Source organism: Ursus maritimus, unplaced genomic scaffold, assembly GCF_017311325.1.
Source record: "Ursus maritimus isolate PB19 unplaced genomic scaffold, ASM1731132v1 scaffold_12, whole genome shotgun sequence".
NCBI lineage: Eukaryota > Metazoa > Chordata > Mammalia > Carnivora > Ursidae > Ursus > Ursus maritimus.
In genome coordinates this window covers 19201044-19225014 of record NW_024423564.1, presented here as the reverse complement: position 1 = coordinate 19225014, position 23971 = coordinate 19201044, and the positions used below count along the sequence as shown (strand labels likewise).

Here is a 23971-nt window from a genome sequence, read left to right as displayed (position 1 = left end):
TATCAGTTAGGATTACTTTCCCCTTTTTAGGTCTACAAAATATAATCTAATTTATAATATAAAACTTCAGAATTTCTAGCTTATAAACAATTTTGTTTCTGGATTTCTCCCTTTCTAAGTAATAGAAAAGATCATACTCACCATAGGGCCAGGAGGCCCATCTTGGCCTGCAGCTCCGGGGAGACCTTGCTCCCCCTACGGAAAATAAACATAATTGATTTTTTTATTAACAAAAGCGTACACTTTTTTAATTTCAATTTTGGAAATCCAAAAAGCAAGCAAGAAAACACATCATGAATTTCATCACATGGAGAACATCTACGAATGTTACAAACAATTTTGAATCTTTTTACACTGTGTATGTCTCTATGGATGCATGTATAAAAACTGTACCTCTTTGAGTTCTTAGGGTTTAGGTTCTTCTTCTGCCTCTTTATGTTGGAATTTCACATTGAACTTATTAAATAAATGACATATTTAAATATTTGAAGAGTAGCTGGCTTTAGTTATTACATAATATTTACTGAATTCCCATAAAACACCCATATGATACCTTATGAAATAATGTTGACATAAACATTTTCATTCATAATTTTTTGGGGGGGGAAATAAAACATTTTCAAAATGGCATCTTTTAGCAGAGATGCTCACCACCGGGCCAGGGATGCCCCGAAGACCCTCTGGACCAGGCTTTCCGGCAGGTCCCTGAGGACCAACTGGGCCCGTTTTTCCAGGAGGACCTTCGGCACCTGCTTCTCCCTGTTAGAAAATAAAACGTGTGAACACGTTAATGATCAGAAAATGTATTTCTTATGTTATTAAATAGATTTTGTTTAATTTATGCATAAGCCGCTCAAACATTATATATTTTACCTTAGCACCTTTTTCACCTTGTCTTCCCTCTGACCCTGCAGCTCCGGGAGGACCCTATAGACAGAAAATTGCACTTAAAATACATACTGCATATAAAAGTAAAGTAACTGAGGACTTATTCGCAAATACTCCAGTCTAATTTGTAACAGATTCTAATAAATTGTGGCTGTCTACAGCTATTTAGTTTAAAACACAATGAGAAAAATCAAAACCCTTTTATATAAAAACTTTCAGTTAGAATATTAAAAATAAACAAAGCACAGATTGACAGATAACCATGTCGTATCAATGTAAGGAAATGGTAAAGATAAATTTTTTAAGAAATGCTGATGACTTAGTCACCCTTAGTGTGTTAAATACTCAGGTGTCATTTATTATGTTGTATGATTTGGAATTAATTGAATGTATCAGATTTCACTTCCATCCTTAAACGTGTTTTAAGATTGGCTCCTTTCTCAATCTTAGAACATCCATATGTTACGCATTCTTACAGAATCACGTTCAAACTAGGGCAGCACAACGTTTAAAATCTTGACTGTCAGCAGAAATTTTATTTTCATTTTCCGGAACTATGCAATGTAAGTGACATAAAAACAGTTATCACTTTTTAAAATCTAATATTAGGCAAGAGCAAGAAAAAAAAAAATCTTCACACTCCATATGCCATCCAGAAGCTTAAGAGAATATTCTGGTGTTTGCCTAACTTTTACATAGCCACATAGATTGCTATGGAGAGATGCTAATTATTAATCTGTTTAAAGCTGTTTGTAATATTGCTCCTCGACTATATACGTGTCTTTGTAAGATATCTGCCAACCCCAATTCTCTTTAGTTCTTTTTTTATTAGCTTTGTGACTTTTAGCAACTTATTAGTATTCCTGAACTTCAGTTCTTTCATCCATAAAATATTACCAATAAAAATCCTCTTCCTATAGAATTGTTGTTAAATTTAAATGAGATAACACATGTAAAAGTATCTTTCAAGCCTTCCAGTAGAGTGGTATCAAATACAGATATGGAATTTGGTGCTTTAGAGCACAAGGTCCGGACTCAGGCTGCCTGGCTTTAAACCTGGCTCCGCCACTAATTACCTTTGTGATCTTTAGAAAGTTATACACTATGGAAGAGCTTCAGTTTACTTCTCTGCAAAATGTGGAGACGAATAAGAGCTATTTCCCAGAGTCATGATAAGAACTCAATGAGTTGAGAAATGTAAATGGCATATAAGCACCTGGGACATAAAAGCACACTGCGCAAACATTGGCTATTGTTACTATCCTTACTAAGATTATTAGATTTTTTTTTTTTTGTACATTAAAGTATTTTACCTATACTTTTCACCATGTCGGCAACCTAAGAGTCAGGTCAAACAAAATAGATTCTCAAAATATGGTTGCAGACACCATGTCAACAAACTACTTTTTCCATACATGCTGTTTATAATACCTGAAAAATATAAATTCCATGTTTGAAACTACTTGTTTTAACTGGAAAATTTTGAGTCGGCTAAACAATAAGGTATACTATGATCCTGAAATATATAATCAGATTTTGAAATCTGATATTCATATTTTCTTCTTATATTTACATAGTCATCTGTGAAATATAAAACATGACATTTCTCAATCTTGTAACAAAATGATGAGAAAAGAATCATTTATAATAAGAATATAACAGTCAAGGTATCAAAGAAATCACCAATTTTTCAAGCTTAATAGTAGATGTAATTCCCATTATATTTCAGTTTTGCCTCTATTAATTACATTGGATCATCACTTACACCATTTCTTAGTACATTTCAAATCAACAAAAGCAAAGCATTTGGTTTGACAGCCCAAAAAGAATACAATAAAAATGCTTTTGGCCTCTAGAAGTACCCAAATATACATTTGCAATAATTTATTCTAAAACACATAAAATTTACAATTTTATTACAAAATATTTTTGTCCACTAATCAACTGAATTTTTATTATTACTTAACAAGCATTAAGATTCAATCTAATGTTGAAATTTTCTGCAAAAGTTCGAACATAAGTACAGACAGTCTAAAAAAGAAACTCCATGATCTCTAAGAAATTACATTCATTTTTCCCCAGACTCTCCTGCTTTCCATCTGTTTACTTCAATTGTTGCAATGAATTGTACTCAAAATCAGCAACCGAGATTGAGGTTGGAGGTTGGGGAGAGTAGTGGAGATGGTGTTAATTGGTGAAAATAAGGTTAGGCAGAAGGATGACTTTCTCTCTTTCAGATGCCATATTAATATGCTAATGATGAGCACATGCTAGTCTTTCACATGGTCTTTTAAATCCACGTTTGAAATGAGTATCAAGCACCTCATCAAACTCAGGGCATTCTGCGAACTCAGTTATCTCAGAAAGAATCAATGAATATAGCATTGGTCATTATTTTCTCAATATCATCACCATAACGTCATATGGGATTAGGCACATAGTGCACCTCAATCCAAAGGAAGAAATGTACAAATTTTGAAGCAGTCTCTTGAGGCAGCAGCATTATGTTAACAGGAATATGTGTTTAAAATTTAAGCACTTCTTTTTAATTTCATGCTATTTATGCAAGAGGATTTCTGTATACAAGCATCAACTTCAAATAATTCCTAGTGTTAAAATGTTGTCAAAAATTATTTTGGTGTGATGTTTAAAATATTAACATATGCAAACCTAAACAACCATAATGACTATGATTTTGGAAATAGAAATTATGAGATTCAGCTGAACAATAGGCTTTTCCTTGTTCTATGAAGGTTTTTCCTTAAACTAGTGGGATCAAGGTATGGAGTCTTCTCAAAAGATTACATTTACACACATGAGCATTATAGAATAGAAGATTTATAAGGATCTAGCCTTTTAAAAAAGCAAGTCATCAGCTGTCTAAAAATGTAACAAAAATATTGCTTTTACTGCAAGGGAGAAAAGAAAATCTGAGTTTGAAGAGCCTAGAGAATTTAAACACCAGTAAACTACAACACAAACACAAAATTGTGATTCAAATAGAGTTTCTCCATCCCCAAAGAATTTCTTCCCTCTTTGAATGAATGCCTGATATATGTCATGGTGGAAATCCATATTAAATGGATTTTCTCTGTTCTTTATCCCTTTTTTCCCATTTTCATTTTTCTTTCTTTCTTTCTTTCTTTCTTCTTTCTTTCTTTCTTTTTTTTTTTTTTTTAAGATTTTATTTATTTATTTGTCAGAGAGAGAGAACACAAGCAGGGGAAGTGGCAGGCAGAGGGGGAGCGATTCGGGACTTGGATGCAGGACTTAGTCCCAGGACCCCGGGATCATGACCTGAGCTGAAAGCAGACACAACCGACTGAGCCACCAGGCATCCCTATTTCTTATATTTTTTTCCAGATGGCACAGATTCTTTTTTAAGAAAGACTGGGATGAAAACAGATAAACACACTTTTTCTAGGAGAATAAGAAAAATAAATAATGCGTACGGACAAATACTTGTCTTGGTCATTTATTTCTCATATATCTGCATAAACAGATGGTCAAGGACTTAATCTAGCAAAATACTTGCTGTAATTTCATAAACTAATGAGTGTTCTGATTGCAAAATGCCTCCTAAAACATGAGACAATAAAACAGGCCCCAGTTAATTCTCTACCAGTAGCCACTGTTACACAGGATTTTTTTCACCATGAGAAATAAGCTTCATATAAAATACATGGCACAAACCTCTCTCCACTATTCGTATTTTACAATATTATTCCATAATTTATCTATTCTTCCATTCATGTAAAAAAATCATTTAAATTGTCCTTATGTGCCAGAAATGTGCTGCACATGGAAAATACAAAACAAAAATAAAAACAAAGATAAAAAACCTGTGAAATCCTAAGGAGTTCATGAAGTTTAGATGTGAAGATAGACATCATAATTAACAAAGACAGTACATTAAATATGCAAAGGTGAAGCAAGCGTATAAAATAGGCACAATGTTCTAATTTGACAGTAGGGAAGGCTTTCCTAAGAATCTAATCTCTGATCTGAATCTCAGTGTGTAAATGTGGGAGGGATATTTCCTTCTAACACTTTATCTTTTGACCATTCACATTCATGCATAAAAGCATTAAGGATGGAAAGAATATATAATAAGAATATATGCACATATATAATAAGAATATATATACATTATATGGTATATATATATATATATATATTATTCTCTGTATTTCTACCAATTAATAATACCAATTATCTTAATTTTTTGTTGTGAACTTTCTTCTGACAATATGAGCTGGAGTCTTTAAAATTCCATTTAACAGGTAAATTTTGTGCATTTTATAATGTTTAAATTATTTTAGTGACCTCTAGGAGTTTTTTCAATAAAAGAGCATGGAACTAGCTCTTGGTCTCAAATAGCTGTAACGATAAGGTGAGGTTAAAACTCCATGGTTTATTGACACAAACTGCACAAGCTTCTAGTGCCTTAAGGACATGTACATTTATTCTCCAGTATTACAAACACATGACAGAATGTACTTGTACTACAAATGACAACTTAATTTTCCTACTTGCTCAATAACAGTTAGAATCTTGTTTCTCAGTATCACTGCCACTCGCAACATTCTGATCAATATTCTATTAGGAAGGTTTATTATCATTTACTCATCCATCTAGAAAGTTTTAATGGCATTCAGACTGCAGGCAAAAATAGGCAAGAGATCTCAAAAATCATGTTACACTTTGTAATTACTTTCTAAGAATAACAGCCCAATGGTTGTTTTGTAATACATTTTTTTCTACCAAGACCATGCTTTGGGGCTGCCAACAACAACAACAGCAAAAATAAAACAAAATAATAAGAATCTTATCTAGAATGTTGTTAGGATATAAGAAGAAGGGGGAAGGAGGAAGGCAAAAAGCACTTGGTCAGTGAAGAGAAAATCATATTCAGAGAAGATGTTTAATATAGACTACATTTATTTCTGGCAAAGACAAATGTTTGTAAATACTGACTCGAATTTATATTGCTGAGGGACAAAATGAAAATCTGTTCATACAATATGTACATGAGGATGTGTAGTAGGAAAATCCCCCTAAAACAAAGCTACCATTAGAAAACAACAATGATCGCAGGTGCTCTGGGCCTTTGGATTACTGAAAGGGGAATGAACCTAAGAAATGTATTTTGTTTGCAGGGAGGATGGAAAATAGACTAAAACAGACTATTGCAGGGGAACAATGTACGTTGATATAAGTGCTGCAAGGGGCAGGTCAACAAAAGGTTTTATTATGAAAATAGTACAATTGTAAGAAAAAGACAGTTCAAGTAAATCTCTTAGGATCTACTGGAGCCACTATTTTGAACAAGATCTATTTATTTCTTTTTTCCTGTCATCTTTTGTTAAAATCCAGCCATGTTTCCAAATCAGAGAAGCTTGGCAAGATAAAGCAAGCTAACATTACGTGCGGACTGATTCCTGAGCTCTTTCTATTGATACTTGCATTCAGGTTTTTACCGTGTTTGTAGCTACTGCTAGACTTTGGCATCTCATCTCCCTGTAGCACACCGAGAACTGAAGTTCGGGGTTCCAGCAGTCCTTTAGAACAGCCTCCTTTTGTACAGAGGGGAGACCTTAGCACAGAGAAGTGGGAAACTACTTCTCATTGTGACAGATTAAATCTGTCGAAGTGCGTTCTATTTTAATAAGAATTTTGACAAATGTTAAGAAATTACCCTGCTCTCCACGACTTATATCTTTCGGCATCATTGTAATGTGCTGCCTACAGTGTAAGAATATTACATAAGTTTATATACACAGTAGATAAGGAGTGGATGTTTCAAATAAAGAATTTTAAAAACTTACTCTTTTTCCAGGAGGACCTGGTGGGCCAGCCTCACCAGATGGGCCAGGAGGACCCTATAAATGTGAAAAATACCTTTTTAAGCAATTGAGCATTGTTTTACGGCTCACAGCATTTTCCGACATCTGGACTGAAATCAAACTTCTTTCTTCACCTCCCCACATCTACCTTTCCTGGATAATCTCATCTCTGTTTCAGGTACCTAGATTTTCTCTAGATACCTATTATTAGAGCTGATAAATTCACATGAAAAACTTTTCCATAGCTGGAAGAAAGTGAATCAGATTCCTTCTTCTTCAAACCGTTCTTTTAAAAAGTGCTAACTTACATCTGACAAGCAGCCAGTAGACATACTAATGAACAGAATCATATGATTAATAACTTTACTCATATCACATAGATTTGTGACACCATAAAACTGTTCTCTCTAAATTTCTTCTTGTACAGAACTAGCATTTCCATGCCAAGGAGTACTCAGCACGTTCGGATATGACCCGCCAGTCCTATCTACACAGACTAAGCCTACAGATATCCATTGCGGATGGCTCTGGAGACAAAGTTGTATTAGGGGTGAGATTTGTTTGGTTCCTACTTAACTTAGTGCCTTCCTTTACCTCTCCCTAAATAACATAAGTGGCCAAAGCCCCTACGGGGTCATTCTCAATTTTAAAAAAATAATAGCACTAGTCCCATACAATGCTGAATACATTTAGATTAGTAATTGCAGGACAATCATGCTAATGATAGGCTGATAACATGGCTGTCTTCATTTCAGCCATATTTGTGTTTTTAAAATAACTTTTTACTTAATACAAATAGATAGCTATATTTGACATAGTATGACAAAATCATTACTATGGTATTACTACATTTTTTTATGATGACGGCTACTTATATTGCTTAAATCACATCAACTAAGAAACTCCACGTTAGTTTGACTTTGAACTGAAATTCAAATATAACTGGTAATCCTTTCAGAAAAACGTGTACCCACATAGCTATGCTTTTGAAAGTCTGATTATTTCTTTAAAATGTCTTGAGACTACGTAAAGATCTAATAAAAATAGTGTGCTTACTTACCGGTTGACCAGGATCTCCATCTTCACCCTTGTCACCACCAACGCCATCTTGACCCTGTGACGGGCAATGGAAAGTGATCTCAGATATTTCTATGAGTTCACTTTTATTAAAACAAAAAGGTATGATATACTCTCTGAGTCCTTGAGATATAAACCATTACTAAATGGACAAATAAAAGTTATTATTGAAATCTTCCAGTTGTATTTTAAGGATTGTGGTATCTCTCACTCTTTCAATAAAGATTTGTGAAAACTGCCACCACATTAAATTTAAAATACAGTATGCTGTTAATATAAGAAAAGAAAGAGGATGTAATTAGCATACAAAGCCGGTGCATCCTTGCACCATGAACAAATACCGCACACTTTGAGGTAGGATTTAAGCAGAGGAGAGACTGAAATAAAAACAAAGATGCTGTAACTTTGAAATCATAGTAATGCTGCTACTCAGCAAAGTCTGGAAAACTAACCCAAATGAAGAAAATAATCATGCAACATAGGTCTAATTGTCCTCAACCTTATGGATTTAATTGTCATAGCTATGATTGCGGTTTACATTTTCTTTTCCTTTCTATTTTTGGGGATTTACTGAAGTCATCAAGAATATTCTTTAATTATTAACAATAGAGATACTGGGAACCACCCCATCAAAATAATTCCTTTCTTTTCCCCATGATACTTACTGCAGGGCCAGGTTCCCCAGGAGGACCAGGATCTCCAGGAAAACCAACGGGACCCTAGGTTGATGTTTTTAAAAGAAAGAAGATAAATAAAAATATTCTTTATAAAGTCACAGTATTCTGATATTTCAGAGCTAAGTCATGGCAAAACCATATGAGAATATTTCCCTTCTTCTGCTAGAAAATGTTTTAAAAAAGAAATTAATGGAGAATGCTAATGGATATATGAAATGATGAAAAGTCAGCTTCACCAGCCATGGGACAGAGTTTCATGATTTCTAACCTTTCTATGAAAAGCTCCTATGTGTCCTTGACATAGATGCCATTTTAAAGGGGACCGAGCTCACTTACCGGGTTACCCTTCGGGCCATCATCACCTGGCGGTCCCTTAGCACCAGGAGGTCCAGCAGCACCAGGTGGGCCAGCTTCTCCTTTTTCTCCTCTTTCCCCTTTGGGGCCCTACAATCACATCAGAAAAAGAATAATTTTATTATAAGCTTTAAGTCAAACTTTCTTAGCCTCAGCATATTGGATCAGACAACTCTGCTGTGGGGCGGGGAGGGGGGGTGCTATCCTGTGCATTGCAAGGTGTTTAACAGCACCCCTGGTCTCTACTAATTTGATCCCAGCATGTGACATCAAGAGTGACATTTCTCCAAGGGAGATGACCAAAAATTTCTCCAGACATTGCCAAATGTGTCCCAGGGGTCAAATTCACTCCAGGTTTGAACCAATCTAAATTAGAACGAATACAGTCCTAATACAATTCATACATGTTTGTTTGACGTAGCACAGTTAGTTTGTTTCTTTTGTGAGCACCCCATCAAAAAATGTGTAAACAGCTTATAGTTTTAATGCTCTAACTTATGTCTAATAAATGTTATTTTTTTCAATTTCTATGTAAATCAAAATATGTAAAGGATATGCAAAATTGCTAAACAAAAAGTTCTGCATTTGTGATTATTTTTAGTGTGTTGGAAAGGAAACGCAAAGAACTGAATTAGTTAGGAGTTAAGTTACGTGTTTAATATACTCTGAAAGGAATTCCCAAACTGTTAACACCTACGTTGACAATAAGCTAACACTTACGCCTGTGCCTGCTTCCCCAGGAGGCCCCGGGTTCCCTGCTTCTCCAGGTTCACCCTGCAAAGAAGAAAGCAAATGAGCCTCAAAACATAGAAATGACAAACATACAAACAAACACAACAACAACAACACAGAAATGATGTTTTTACATTTGTAGAACTGCCTTCAATGATGACCACGACATTTCAAACTAGACTTTAAATCATTATATTGTTTAAAGGCAGAAGACTTTATTAAGAGGAAGGAACTTATTACTGACCTCAGTATTTTTATTTCTCAAGTGAGGAGGCAGAACTGGGTAGACTGAATGCTACAATTCTCATCAATTAGTTAACAGAGCATTAACCTCAAGTTATCACCAAACCATACAAAACAGACCTCTGCATGTTTCCTAACAAATTCTGTATTTGTGCTGTATCGGTATTCACATTACAACTTAGTTTATTGATTAAAGAAATTCCATTTCTTACTAAAATATTAATTTATCTTTACAATAGCAAATAAGCAAATCATTTGGTAGTATTTTGATAATCCTATAAAATATATTTAGTAGAGATCTGAGAACATAGAAAATACTGTATAAGATACAGAAAGATACTTAGATACTAATTAAAATTGTTCCTTTTGAGGATATACATATTATAAATTCAGTAGCTTTTATGTTCTACCTGTACAAATATGGATGACTATTTTCTAGCTCAGCAGACTAATAAATAAACCTCCTAGACTAGTAGGTTTTAGTTATGAAAGTCTGTTACTAATTTTTTACACTGAAAAAGCATAGTATTTTATTCAAGTCATCATCCAAGTGAAATAATACAGTATATTCATGTGCCATGTTTCTACACAAAATCAGTGGAACTAGAAATTCTGAAGTGGAAATTGTTTTAAATTTTTAAAAAAATGGCAGGTCTGAATTCCCTTTAATTTTTAATTCTGCTTTATTTCCAATTGTACTGGTATAAACCCATTATTCATAAATTGGTTTGAAATGCATTATATTAAATATAAACATAACTCCAGGGATAGGCTATTCAGTGTACCTAATTTCTTATTCTTCGAGAATATGCACATATTTTAACTTCTTGAATTATCTGCATAATCATGGAAAATATCAAGTATTTTCTAGGAATTTATTGGTAACAGTATTGTGTGTAAATTATTTTCTCTCTCAAGATGAGTAGCAAATACTACCTGTTATTTTAGATAAACCTTACAAGTAAAATATTACATTCACATTATTTGCAAAGCAACAAATCAGTCATCCATCTCCGGTTGATGGAATGATATATAAGTAATATTCTTATGACCTATTATTCATATCTCTGAAATAAGACTAAAGCAGTTTGCCATTCAAATCAACGATAAAATGTCCACATTAAATGCTTTATATTTTAAATATACACAGTATACTGCAAGATCTCACTTATATGTGTAATTTAAAATAGCCAAACTCATACAAGCAGACAATAGAATGCTGGTCACTAGGGGCTGGAGTGTGGAGTACATGGGGAAATGTTGGTCTTAGGTTACAAAATTTCAGATACACAAGATGAGTAAGTTCTGGAGATCTAATATACAGCAATGTGAATATAGTTAACAACACTGTATTCTCTTAAGACTCAAAGGTAGCCAGGTGTTACCAGATAGCCTTTAAACAATGGAAACAATATGGAAAAAGAGTTTTCCCAAACTCCAAACCCCTGTCATCCATGTTTATCTTCAAGAGTAACACAAGATGAAACCATAGTAGGAACTGAAGTACTTAAACTTGTTCCTACTGTACCCGCAAGCTTTAGGAAACCATAAGATAAGCTGAAAAGGCTTTTAAATTTAGAATTTATTTATTAAGCATTATTTCAGAATTTTCTAGGTGGACAAAACTAAAACTAGAGACTAGTTCTCACAACTATCTAGTCAACATTACAGCCAAAAGGGGATGATGCCAAGGGAAGAAAGAGGAAAGTTGAGTCTGTTATCATCTGTCTCCTACAGTTTTATCATCAGAGACCAGTTATTCTCCCTATGACAACTGTACTCAGTGAAAAATGTTCTTTAAATTCCACTCCAACTCACTTGCACGTTTTCAACACAAAACGCTAAATTTAAAAATATAAACAAAGAGTCAGTAAAAAAAAAAACTTGACTGTTTATGCAGTAAGAATTACAAAATAATTTTAAAATATTTCTAATTTAGTAATGAAGAAACTATTTAAATGGTTGACCATATAGGATTAATTATAATCAAATGGTAGAATGTGTTCAGCAGATATCCTATTGCATTTCTTTTTTTCTGAGAGTTAAATCTTTTACTTAAATTAAATGCAATATGTGATATGTCAAAAATCTTTGAGACCAAACAACAGAATCATTTTTACAATTATGGCAAGTCTATATTTCTTATATCATTTAATTAATAACTAGAAAGCCCACATTTTTTCACTGTATAACATTTTATGGTATGGAATTTAATTTTCATCTCTCAAACTGGCAAATAACTTATTTTTTTAAATAAAGCAAATATTAATGTCGATTTTCTTAAAAATTCTATTAAGAAATGACCATGAATGCATAAATAAGAATTCAGAGAATCATTTTGACATTTTCATAAAAAGAAAGAGATGTTTTAAGTGAAATCATTTTCATGAGAAAACGAAGCTATTCTGAGCCCAGATGTTATGACACATGCCAAATATTTTGAAAAGTGCCAAAGACAGGTCATATTATTAGTAATGAAAATGTAACTCCAAATATGACAAAATGAATGATTAATTCTTTTGTAATTTGAAGGATTCCTTTTTCCTGTTTCAGTTACATCAACCAATCTCTTCTTTTTCAGGAATGAGTGTTACTAGAGATACTTACTCTAGTCAGACATACATGACAGTAGATCCTGATTTAGTTTCTCAGGATAAAACTTTGACAAAATTATTGAAATTCTTTAAGCTTCAGTGTCTCAGCTTAAAAATGTGGGTAATAATAATATCATCATCAGAGGGATTGTGTTGATTAAAGGAAATGACCCATGTCCACTACTCAGCACAATACCTGGCAATAAAAAAACATGGTATCTCAAAATCATATTACCACTACTATTTAACTACTAGAGTAGATGGGCTGCGATTCAAATAACTATGTGTAAAATACTGAGAAAGACGGAACTATTCGAAGCACTTAAAATACCAGCCAGTATCATCAAAGTCCTCAATTCTTGGTGTATCAAACTGCATATCACTACATTCCTCACCTTTTTTAAAAAAAAGATTTTCTTTGAGAGAGAGAGAGAGTGGTAACGAGCAGTAGGGAGGGGCAGAGGGAGACGGAGCGAGAAAGAGAGAGAGAAAGAGCGGCAGACTCCCTACTGAGCAGGGAACTTGATGCAGAACTACATCCCAGAAACGGGAGATCATGACCTGAGCCGAAGGCAGATGATTAACCAACTGAGCCACCCGGTGCCCCCATTCCTCACCTTTTCTCCAACACCACCAACTGAACCAACGGATCCTGGGGGTCCTTGTGGTCCCTGCAGAAAAGGAATATACAGTTATCCTTATTCTTGCAATAAAAATAAAAAAGTCATAAATATATATCTAGTAGTTCTCAAAGAAGGAGAAATATATGCAAGAATCTTCCAAGACATTTGAAGGATGGGACAAAATGATGCCTTTTACTGAGTTGCCAAATTTACTTGATAGCAAATAATTTAATTATATTAAATTGATTTTCAAATTCATCAGAATTTTGAAGATATGGCAGAAGACTTTCCAACTCTAGTCATGCTGGTTGATACTTGGAACTTAATTTCAACTTCTTTGCCCATCGAATAGGCCAGAAAAAAGGTTAATTTTGTAGAGTTTTGGAGTAGATCAAAGTATGACTCTGGTTAAGAATTATGTAATCCATGCAAAAAAACAGTACGAACCATCTCTTAACCTTTATATTACTTAAGGGGAATGAAAACCCAAAAACTCTTTTAGTACATCTGCTCCTTGTCTATTTTACCCAGTTCTGGCCTGACCAAATTAAAAGCAGGCATAACAGAAGAGCAATTGAAAACAAGAATAAAAGATTTTTTCATTGTGAAAAGGTGAAATCAGAAAAGAGATAACATCAAATTCTATACATTTGCTAAATGGTAACAGTAAGATAAATATGGCATTACATTTCAAATCCCGTAATATTGGAACAGTGGGTCAATTATTAAGCATGGGGGAGACTGTCTTTACACAATTGAGAGGAAACAACTTACATGGTAAGAGGTGCACATATTATCATGCACATAATTGTCTAAAATAGCTTGTATCGAATGTGAACTTTAAAACTCTTTTATATTTGTGGTGACTAGTTCCCTATAAAGCCTGTTTATTTTCCTGCAAAACGAAATGTAGTGAGTAGAGGATTTTTGAGCTCTTGTCCACTTAACCATTTAACCATAGTGCAATTATCTCCATTGTGTCTTAGGTACCATCTACCATTAAATAATACTGACACTTAAATAACTTCAAAATAATTAACCTATATTTCACAATTCTTACATCAGCTCCGTTGGGACCTTGAGGGCCTCTTGGGCCTGGAGGACCAGGTGGACCCTGTAAGAGATGAATATTAAGGTTTATGAGGACCAAACACACTGCATTTCTGTTATTTTCATTTTGCGGTCAAGAAAACTAAAAGAAGTTTCATGCTGTAAAATCATTTTTTAAAAAAGATTTTTATTTATTTATTTGACAGAGATAGAGACAGCCAGTGAGAGAGGGAACACAAGCAAGGGGAGTGGGAGAGGAAGAAGCGGGCTCATAGCGGAGGAGCCTGACGTGGGGCTCGATCCCAGAACGCCAGGATCACGCCCTGAGCCGAAGGCAGACGCTTAATGACTGAGCCACCCAGGCGCCCCAATGCTGTAAAATCATAACCAGTGAACCATCCCAGGGTTATAAGTCATTCTTGATGGATACAACATCATGTTAGCAAATGATCCTCTGAACAAAGCTATGGGGAGTTTAGGACTGCAGGCAAACAATTTGATTAAAAATTAGAAAATTAGGCTATTACTACTATCTGGTACAATGGATTCATAATACAACAGAAATATATTATACTAGAATATGCTAGAATGTTAGATTAAAAAAGGAATACATAGTTGGAACAAGAAATGGTGCTTGAGTAGATTCAGAATTTATTAATTCTATAAAAGTATTTTTTATTTGAATATTCTGTTTTTTTGTGTCAGTTCTTATGTTCTACATGCTAGAACTGAAATAAGATTAAGTATTTAGTTGTCTTCCTAAAACAAATGTTCTTTTCACTGGTTGTGCATTAAAATTACTTCAGGGCACTTTTTACAAAATACTGATGGCCAGAACCCCTTACCTCAAGGTTGTGATTAAATTAGTCTGTAGTGAATACAAGGGCATTAGAATTATTTCTAAAGGTCACAGTTTATTCTAATGTCATTGCTGAAAACTTCCCTACTATTAGCTATTACTAATATGTCGGAGAGAAATGTATTAATGATTCAAGGAACCATAGCAATCATCTCTAGAAAGGAGCTCTCTGTGTACCTGATGCTGCTTAGAGTATTGGTCAGTTCTTTGAGTCATCAAGGTTTATTCTGTTTCCTGTTTCTTAGTTTAATGTGATAAAAAGAATGATTTCTTATTTGAAGAAAATAAAATCTAAAATACAAGTGTAAAAATATCAAAATGTGTATTCTGAAGGAAGTAAGAAATGGGGGCAATATTTATTGAAAGGAAGGGACGATTAGGAAATATATTCATTACATTTCATTATAGATTTCAATTACCTTGGATAATTGTTTCCTTATCCAAGGTAATGTTCAATATACAAATATATATATTTCAAAGTTTCAGTGAACTCTTAGATTTACACTTAGAGCAGAAAGCCAGAATCAATAAGTGCAAATTATTTTGTTATAACATTCTAATTCAGATAGAATTCCTTTTAAATTAAGAATTTGTTACAAAGTACAATTAATATTTAATACTTTGTTAACATTTGCTAATTATCCAAATCATGGGTGACTATTACCTACTCTTTACCTGTCCACTTCAAAGTCTGGAGCTAAAAACTGATAAATAACTGAAGTTTGGCAGTTTATATACATGTCAATAATACACACACTTAGAAATAAAAATATAGATAACAACATATCCACCAATAATGCCATGTATGCATATAACATTACTCCAAAGTGAAAAAGAGAACAGAAAGGGAGATATTTGCTGAGAGACTCCAATGGTCACAGATACAGGTTAGTGGGGAAAGGGGGAGACGTAGATCTGAAAAGTCATGGCTCTTAGGATTACTTTGTTCATATTACCAAACCTGAAGAAAGCTATCAGTAATGTGAAAATTCACAATCCATAATATCCTAAAAGATATAAACTTACCATAGGACCAACATCCCCATTTTCACCTTTTTCACCAGGTGGGCCAGGCAGACCCTAAGAAAATATAATTTGAAGACAATAAAAGTCACTCGGCATGTACTTAAAAAGAAACTTTTGAACAATTTCTAGTATGAATCCAAAATTAGATATAAAGCGAAATAAAAACATGAAATTAAGATTCAGAAACTGTCATCTGTTAAAATACTTACAATGCAAGTATTAACTACATATAATAAAATCTTATACCTATATTTACAAATAAAATTTATGCTTTGTATAATATTATACTGTTTGATTTTATTTACAAGCACTAAATACATAATTTAATCAGGGAATTTATGGACACTTAAACATTTGTTCCATCTTTTATGAGTAATATATAGGACTGCCATTGCAAGGATTTTCTAAAAATCTTGTCCCAAATTATTTTAGAACACCCTATGGTGAGGTTTTTATAGTTATGTACCAATTTGACAAAACTCTTTTGAAAATAAATATTCTAAGGGCACCTGAGTGGTGCAGTTGGTTGGGTGACTGACTCTTGCTTTCCGCTCAGGTCATGATCGTGGGGTCCTACAATACAGCCCCACGAGCTCCCTGCTTAGCCGGGAGTCTGCTTCTCATTCTCTCTCAGCCCCTCTTCCCGATCGTGCTCTCTCTCTCTCAAATAAATAAATAAAGATTAAAAAAAAAAAGGAAAATCAATATTCCAGGGTTATTCTAACACATTTCCAGGGTTATAAATAACTTCTGAATTTTTAACCTGTTACTTTGACTTCTAGTCCTAGAAATCTGCAAGGTCATAAAACCTGGAGTATTTTCCTTCCCTTTTTCTCTCAAATTCATTTCCTTTATATCCAGTTGCCGTGTCTTTGTTTTGGAAGGGTTCTGTGTTACAGAATAAACTAACAGAGCGGGTTACACTTAAATTTCACCTATGTCTTTATGGGAAAATTATTTTACTTCCTCTTGGTCTTCTTAACTAGTTCTTCCAAAGCAGAATTGTTTATATTTCCTCTTTCATATCTCAACAATACTTTGCACATATTTGAATTGTATACCTAAAAACACAATAATGCCACTTATTCATGTACTTACAACCATAAGCTACTTTGGGGTAGATGTCAATATATTATCTCTAGCAATTAGCAGAGGATCAGGCAAAAACTAGGATTTCAATAAAATGAATTAATGATGAATGAATGAATTCTAAGAAAATAAATCAACAGGAAAAACTACATGCAATAAAATGTTTATTATAACAGGAGCTATGACAATTAAAATTTTCAATTATTCCAAATGTTAATAATAGAAAACATAGCTAAATCAATTTGGTTACATAAGCTAATGGAATATTATAGGACCATTAATATGATACTAATACTCTAAATATTAAGCATATATAATAAGTAATAAAATACAAGTATAAGTAAATATGCATAGTATAAATTTATCTGTGAAATAGTGTTTAAAATAGGTATAATAATTATTGGACAGAAACAGTGAAAATGGTAATAGTTTTTAATATGGTAAGATTATGGATTACTTTAATTTTTTAATGTTTTAGTATTATACCATTGTTTATTTATACCTTATACACTCTACACATATTTTATTTTTAATATTTATACAATAGTTTTTCGGATATAATCTATTTAAGAAATAAAAATACACAGCACAAAAGCTCTAAATCTAGGCTGGTATTTTAGTAAAATTATTGAATTGGCACTACCCTGCAGTGGCTGCAAATTATATTATTATATTATAATATATTACATTATAATGTAATAAATATATTTCACTTATTACCTCCCAACTGTGCACATGCAAAACGGCTGAAAGAGGAGTTTCAAAAAATAATACCTTTAATGCACAGATGATGATCTTTGATATTTTTATTCTGTTTTACCTTATCCTGTTATATTTCATTTTTTTAAAACCGTGGTAATAACCCACTAAATTATTTCTATGACCTGCTAAATCCACATGGCTCTCAGTTTGGCTACCCACTCCGAGAGGGTACTCTATTGAGTGTATTTATAAACATTTTTTTTAATGTGGCATATATTTATTTTATGACAAAATCTTAATTACTGATTTATAATGGACAACATATACCAGGATATCATTTCTTTTTTCTCAATTGTCACTAGGATGTCTAGGAAAATAGTCAGTTGTGTGTATTCCCAAATGGTTAATATCATCTGATAGTAGCTTCTAGAATCACTGGAGAAGTTCCAGGGAGGATACAACCAGGCAGTAGTTTAGATTTTAGCCTGCCTAAAAACCAGCTGGGAGAAATTACTAAGATTTCAGAGTCCAAGATGCACAACCTCAGAAATTATAATTCATTGATAGAGAACACAAACTTAAACTCTTGAACAGACAAGTAGATTTTAACATCTAATATTTCAAGTCCATTTTGTTAAGTATCATGCATTGCAACTTACACATAAGTTTAAGTTCTTATAATTTAAAGTTTGTAAGTTCTAAGTTCTTACAAGTTTTTTTTTCTAAGATTTTATTTATTTGTTTGGCAGAGAGAGAGAAAGAACGAACAAGCAGGGGGAGCAGCAGAGGGAAAGGGAGAAGCAGGCTCTCCACTTAGCAGGGAGCCCAATGTGGGGCTCGATCCCAGGACACTGTGATCGTGACCTGAGCTGAAGGCAGATGCTTAACTGACTGAGCCACCCAGGCAACCCTTAAGTTCTTATAGTTTAAAATTTATAAGTTCTTAAAATTTTAAGTTCTTAAAGTTTATACGTTTTCCTAAACACTGCATAAATTAATAATCACATTGCTTATTTTTTTGTCCACGTTTCCATTTCCTTTTAGCATAGAGTAAATCTGATTTGGAATCCCCAAATTGAATAGTATATAAATAGTAGAGTTCATAGTTTTCTTTTATTTCTATAACAAAAAAAGCTCTGCATTGCCAGCTTCTTTTTATGCATATGAGTATTCCTTTTTTTAAAAAAAAAATATTTTATTTATTTATTTGACACAGAGAGAGAGAGAACGAACATGCAGGGGGAGCAGCAGAGGGAGAGGAAGAAGCAGGCTCTCCACTTAGCAGGGAGCACAAGGTGAGACTCGATCCCAGGACCCTGGGAACGTGACCTGAGCAGAAGGCAGATGCTTAACCAACTGAGCCACTCAGGCGCCCCATATGAGTATTCCTAATATTAGCTCAGTAGAGACCTCCCAATAGAGAAACATTGAAATATTTCTTTCTTTCTGATGAAGTCTGGTTATAGTTTAAGCTGATTAAGACAGAATGTTCTTATCATTGAAATTAATAGAGACATAATGAGTCAAATTCTTTTGTTACTGGAAACTAAATGTGCTAAATGGTACTACAGTGTTAATCAGTTTTCATATGCCCCAACTTTCTCCTAAGGAATAATTTATACATGGAGATATTCTGTTTAAAGGTCTGTCAATTTAAAATCATTTGGCACTTAAGTGATAAAATAAAAAAAATGAATTTAAGCCAAGAACTGTCATTCTATATGTCTCCTTCATATGCAGATAAATTATAAACATCAAATTGAAAAATCAAGTCACTTAACCAGAATATTAGATTATTATTATTTATGTATTATAATTGCTAATATCTATTCTGCCATGAAGCTTCAATTAAAGGATGCAGATGCAATTGTGAACATGTTAATTACATTAGCATCTTTTCAGATCCCTGATTTAAAGAGGTAGCTGTGGGAAAATATAATCAATTTTGTAGTGAACTAATTTCTTGAGTCACCCTCATCAAAGAGCACATTTCTTACATTGTGGAAATGAAGGTAATTTTTCACTTAATATTTTATAAATATAAGCTACAAGGCATCTTCTTTAATCATGAGAACTAAACTCCTAAATTACAACCTTATAGAATCAGAGTAATCAGTTAAATGAGAAAGCAGAAAATGAATGGTAACCTATCCACTGGCAATCTGATTTTGAATCCCTTGTTGTTGTTTTCAAATATGTGTGTTTCTCACACATGTTGATATTTCGTACTCATGATTGCTCATTTATTTTTGTCTAATAAATATAAAAGAGGTAAACACAGTATGAACATGAAGTTTTTGCATTTCCCAAGTCTAAAAAGAATCATTTTGGCATTAAAATAAAAGCAGAAAATTACAATATCATGTTCACTGGGAGACATCCATTGAGTGTTATAACAATAACTATGATATATAATTAATTATATTATTTACAATATAATCTGTATAATTATGTATATAATAACCTATTTAATATTAAAAACCAGTATTCTGTGACTTTATTTATGAAAATAAAGATAAAAAATTAAATTTATATAAATACAACTTCTATTTACTTTTCTACAATTTCACAAATGGTTAAGGACAGTGAACTAGATGATTTAATTTAACCGTTTCTAAAATTGCTCATGCGGTATAACGCATATCCATACGGTACCCAAATATCATTTAAAACAAAATTTTATAATCTTCCAGAGGATCACTAGGTAGGTATAGAATAAGTTTGTGAAAGAAAAAAGCCGGATGTTTCCAAAGTTTGTAGGAAGCAGTGAACATCACATGGAAGAGTGGAAAAACAACTAAGAAGAGGATTTGTCTACTATGCAAGTGTTGACTGAGTCCAGTTGTAAGACATATTTGAATGAAAATTTGAAAGATCTGCAATTTCATATTTCTTGTCCTGAATATGTTTCATAAAATTCAAATCATAAATTTAAAATGTTATTTGAAATGATTTCTCCATTGTTAACTATTTATTTTACCTATTATTGTTTAACAATTGCTCTTGGCAGTGTCTGTTGGTAGTTGTGATTGGCAGTTTGCTCTTTCTCAAAATGCTTTGGATTTTTGTTAGCCATCTGAAGTACTATTTTTCTTGCTATGAGACCTACAAAAGCATCCTTCTAAACTCTCACTTTTAATGATCAGCCTTAAATAAGGTTTTTTGTTTTTTGTTTTTTGTTTTTTTTTTTTAAGCAAAATGAGAATGAAGAAAGGAGATATGATACCTAATGTAGGGCTAACATTTAAGTAAAACAGTCATTATGGCTAAACATTGTATCCAAGTTCCTGCATAGAACAAGGAAGGCTACTTGGTTTTACATCCACCAGAAAAGCTGGTGTGAGAAGTAGGTGGACACGACCAAGTACACAATGCAGAGAGCATCTTACCTGAAGACCTATGGGACCAGGAGGTCCTGGGAAACCTCTGGCACCCTCATCACCTTTTTGTCCAAACATCCCCTGCTGACCTCTGGGACCTGGCTCACCATCACCTCCCTAGAGTAGAGCAATGAAAATGATCACAAACTAGAAAAATCATGATTCTGATACATCATCATAAAAATATAGCCATTTCTAATTTAATCAAAGCTGTTCTATTTACAAGCAACCGAGTAAAAAGATTAAATTTCCATTATCTGCTATAAATACACCATTGTTTACACTCCTTGTGTCTGGAGTATGGCTGATTTTGATTTTCTCACGTATACCAAGTGACATAAAAATTGTCTAACAAGGGGGAAATGATGTTCAGAATTTACTACAAATTAAGTACTTCCAACTGGTTGTGATTTTTTTTTCAAATGAAGTCACAATATCTTTTGTTTATAAAGATCAGCTTAGTTAGCTGTATTAGATAATTTAAACTTGATTCAATGTTAAACGTACAAACTCATCGCTGCACAAAATCAACTGGTTGTGTGACAGTTCATAAATTTAACCAGAGAACTGTGAGGATATAAATTTGCTGAACAAAGAGGAGTACTTACAGCAATTCCAGGGGCACCAACGGGACCTTGAAGACCTGGGGGACCAGGAGGACCCTGGGGTGAGATAAAAATCAGTAATTTTGAAACTGAAGCCGGAAGAGCCTCAGCTCTAATAGCACAGAATATTTAGTTGATCAAAATCTATTATGCATCTCTACACTTCTATGGAAAAGAAAAGAAGTCTTTTGCATTTAGCCCAGTCAACCATTATTTGTTTTACTACTTGAGACTCAGACTTGCATATTTGCAATCAGCTTGAAATTGCTGGTTATTATTGAAAGCACTCTCAACTGTAATGTGGATATTTAAAAATGGATTTTTATGTAAGACACTGAAGTTTCACATTTGAAATTTTTCAAAATGCCAGATTTCTTTAATGAGATAGGATCAGTCAGAAAGAGCACTTAAAAGATCTGTCCATACACTATCTTCTAAATGAATATTGGGATTGCGAGATTCTATACAGACAGAACATAGTGATATATAAAAATCTGCATTTCCTTCATATGAAAACACATGCAAACTTAGTTTATATATTAAGTATACCGAAACTCCTTCTTTTGAGCAATAGATTTCAATAGGTTTGTGAGTCTTACATGAATAAATATTTCTTCTTAACCGTCTTTTTTTATATAAATAACTGATCAGTCACTGTAAAAGATCCAAGCACTAAACAGTCATTGTTCATAATTACTGCCACCTGTTGGAAAGAGTACTTAAAGCAAAGACTCTGAAAGCACAGTTCATAGACCATCGGGGTACATGAGGCACTTTCAGGTTTCCACCAGGTCAAAATCCTTTTCATAACCACACTAAGACACGATTTCTCTTTAAACCACAGGGATATATGAACTAATGATGCAAAAGCGATGGAGAGTGAATTTGCTGGTGACTTAGTCTCATTATGAGGCTTTCAGGATTGGAATGATTACATATCTTAGCACATAACATCAGAAAGAGGTTTAATTAGAATTGACTGAATCTCAACTGAAGAGTTGCCAAAGAGGTAATATAGTATGGATTTATAAGTAGGTAGTACTACGGAAAAATATCCATGGTTAATATAAAAAAAAAAGTTGAATGAATAATTGCCCCTCAGTAAGAACAAGGAAACTCACATTTTCTCCTTTGTCACCCTTGCTGCCCTTCTGTCCCGGTTCACCAATTTCACCCTGTATTGGAAAGATTTAAGTTAAAGTTTATTTCTAGTATGTCACATCTGCCATTCCAATTGTCATCACTAGCATTCCATTATTAAATTTTACTTTAATGTAATTATGTGTTAGTGTTTAATGTCACTGTTTAAATTGTAAAATCCTGGTTTTCTCTGCTTCTCTCTTTCTAGTGTTGACTAATATATAGACAACCAAAAGTCAACTAACTTTGAGGAATATTGAAGCTGGAATTTAAATTCAAAATATCAATTTTGTCTAAAATATCATCACTATAAACTGATAATGGTATTACATTGATTTATACAGATATATAATTACGCATTAATCAAAAATTACTTAATTTTTTTCTCCTGGTCTTCCAAATGCTAAAATGTTGCACATTATCAGATTACTGGTTCATAAATTGTGTTACGGCATTTCACAACAATATTAGAAGACACATTAAGTTTATACACTTAACAACACAACCCTACACTCAGAATCAAGAGCTTAGAATCTTTACTTATATGTTGGCTGAAAGAGAAGTATAGTATTAGCAAACAGGTATGCGACCCATTCTTAAGTCTTTCTTTGCAATATCCAAGACACAAGTACTAAGTATATACAAATAATTAATTAAATTAGTTTCACATTTATTTCAGAAACTATAGATTTGAAAATAAATAAGCAATTTTGGCATCTGCTATTTCCCCCCCCAACATTGTTTTTGTGTTCCCTTTTTTTTGTTTACATCCCACATACTATTTCACGGATAGATAATAGTAGTCACACTAAATTGAAAACTTTGAGCTCATGGGACATATAAAACTTCGAAAAAGCCATCTTAAGGTTTGTTAGTATCTAACTTCAGAAACATTAAACCTAGGATTCTTGAGAAAAAAATTAAATTTTCACAGGAGGTACTAATATGAATAAAGAATACCAACCTTGTCTCCATCTTCTCCAGGGGAGCCCGCAGGCCCAGCAGGCCCTGGAAGACCCACAGGGCCTTGGACTCCGTCTCTCCCAGCGGGGCCTTGGGGACCTTTTTCTCCCTGTATTAAAAATC

The 23971-nt window shown here is 33.3% G+C and overlaps 1 protein-coding gene across 4 annotated transcripts in view; it reads right to left on the bottom strand.

Moving 5' to 3' along the window:
- COL11A1 (collagen type XI alpha 1 chain) overlaps window positions 1–23971 on the bottom strand; it is a 188222-nt gene that overhangs the window by 20750 nt on the left and 143501 nt on the right. For all 4 annotated transcript variants that reach the window (XM_008697640.2, XM_008697642.2, XM_008697639.2 and 1 more), the window contains 15 exons: window positions 23850–23957; window positions 22867–22920; window positions 21749–21802; window positions 21150–21257; window positions 15970–16023; window positions 14095–14148; window positions 13029–13082; window positions 9563–9616; window positions 8825–8932; window positions 8477–8530; window positions 7795–7848; window positions 6717–6770; window positions 874–927; window positions 652–759; window positions 142–195 (listed from right to left, as the gene is read on the bottom strand). In XM_008697640.2, the coding sequence (XP_008695862.1) occupies window positions 142–195; window positions 652–759; window positions 874–927; window positions 6717–6770; window positions 7795–7848; window positions 8477–8530; window positions 8825–8932; window positions 9563–9616; window positions 13029–13082; window positions 14095–14148; window positions 15970–16023; window positions 21150–21257; window positions 21749–21802; window positions 22867–22920; window positions 23850–23957 (1026 nt within the window). The remainder of the gene's footprint in view (window positions 1–141; window positions 196–651; window positions 760–873; window positions 928–6716; window positions 6771–7794; window positions 7849–8476; window positions 8531–8824; window positions 8933–9562; window positions 9617–13028; window positions 13083–14094; window positions 14149–15969; window positions 16024–21149; window positions 21258–21748; window positions 21803–22866; window positions 22921–23849; window positions 23958–23971) is intronic.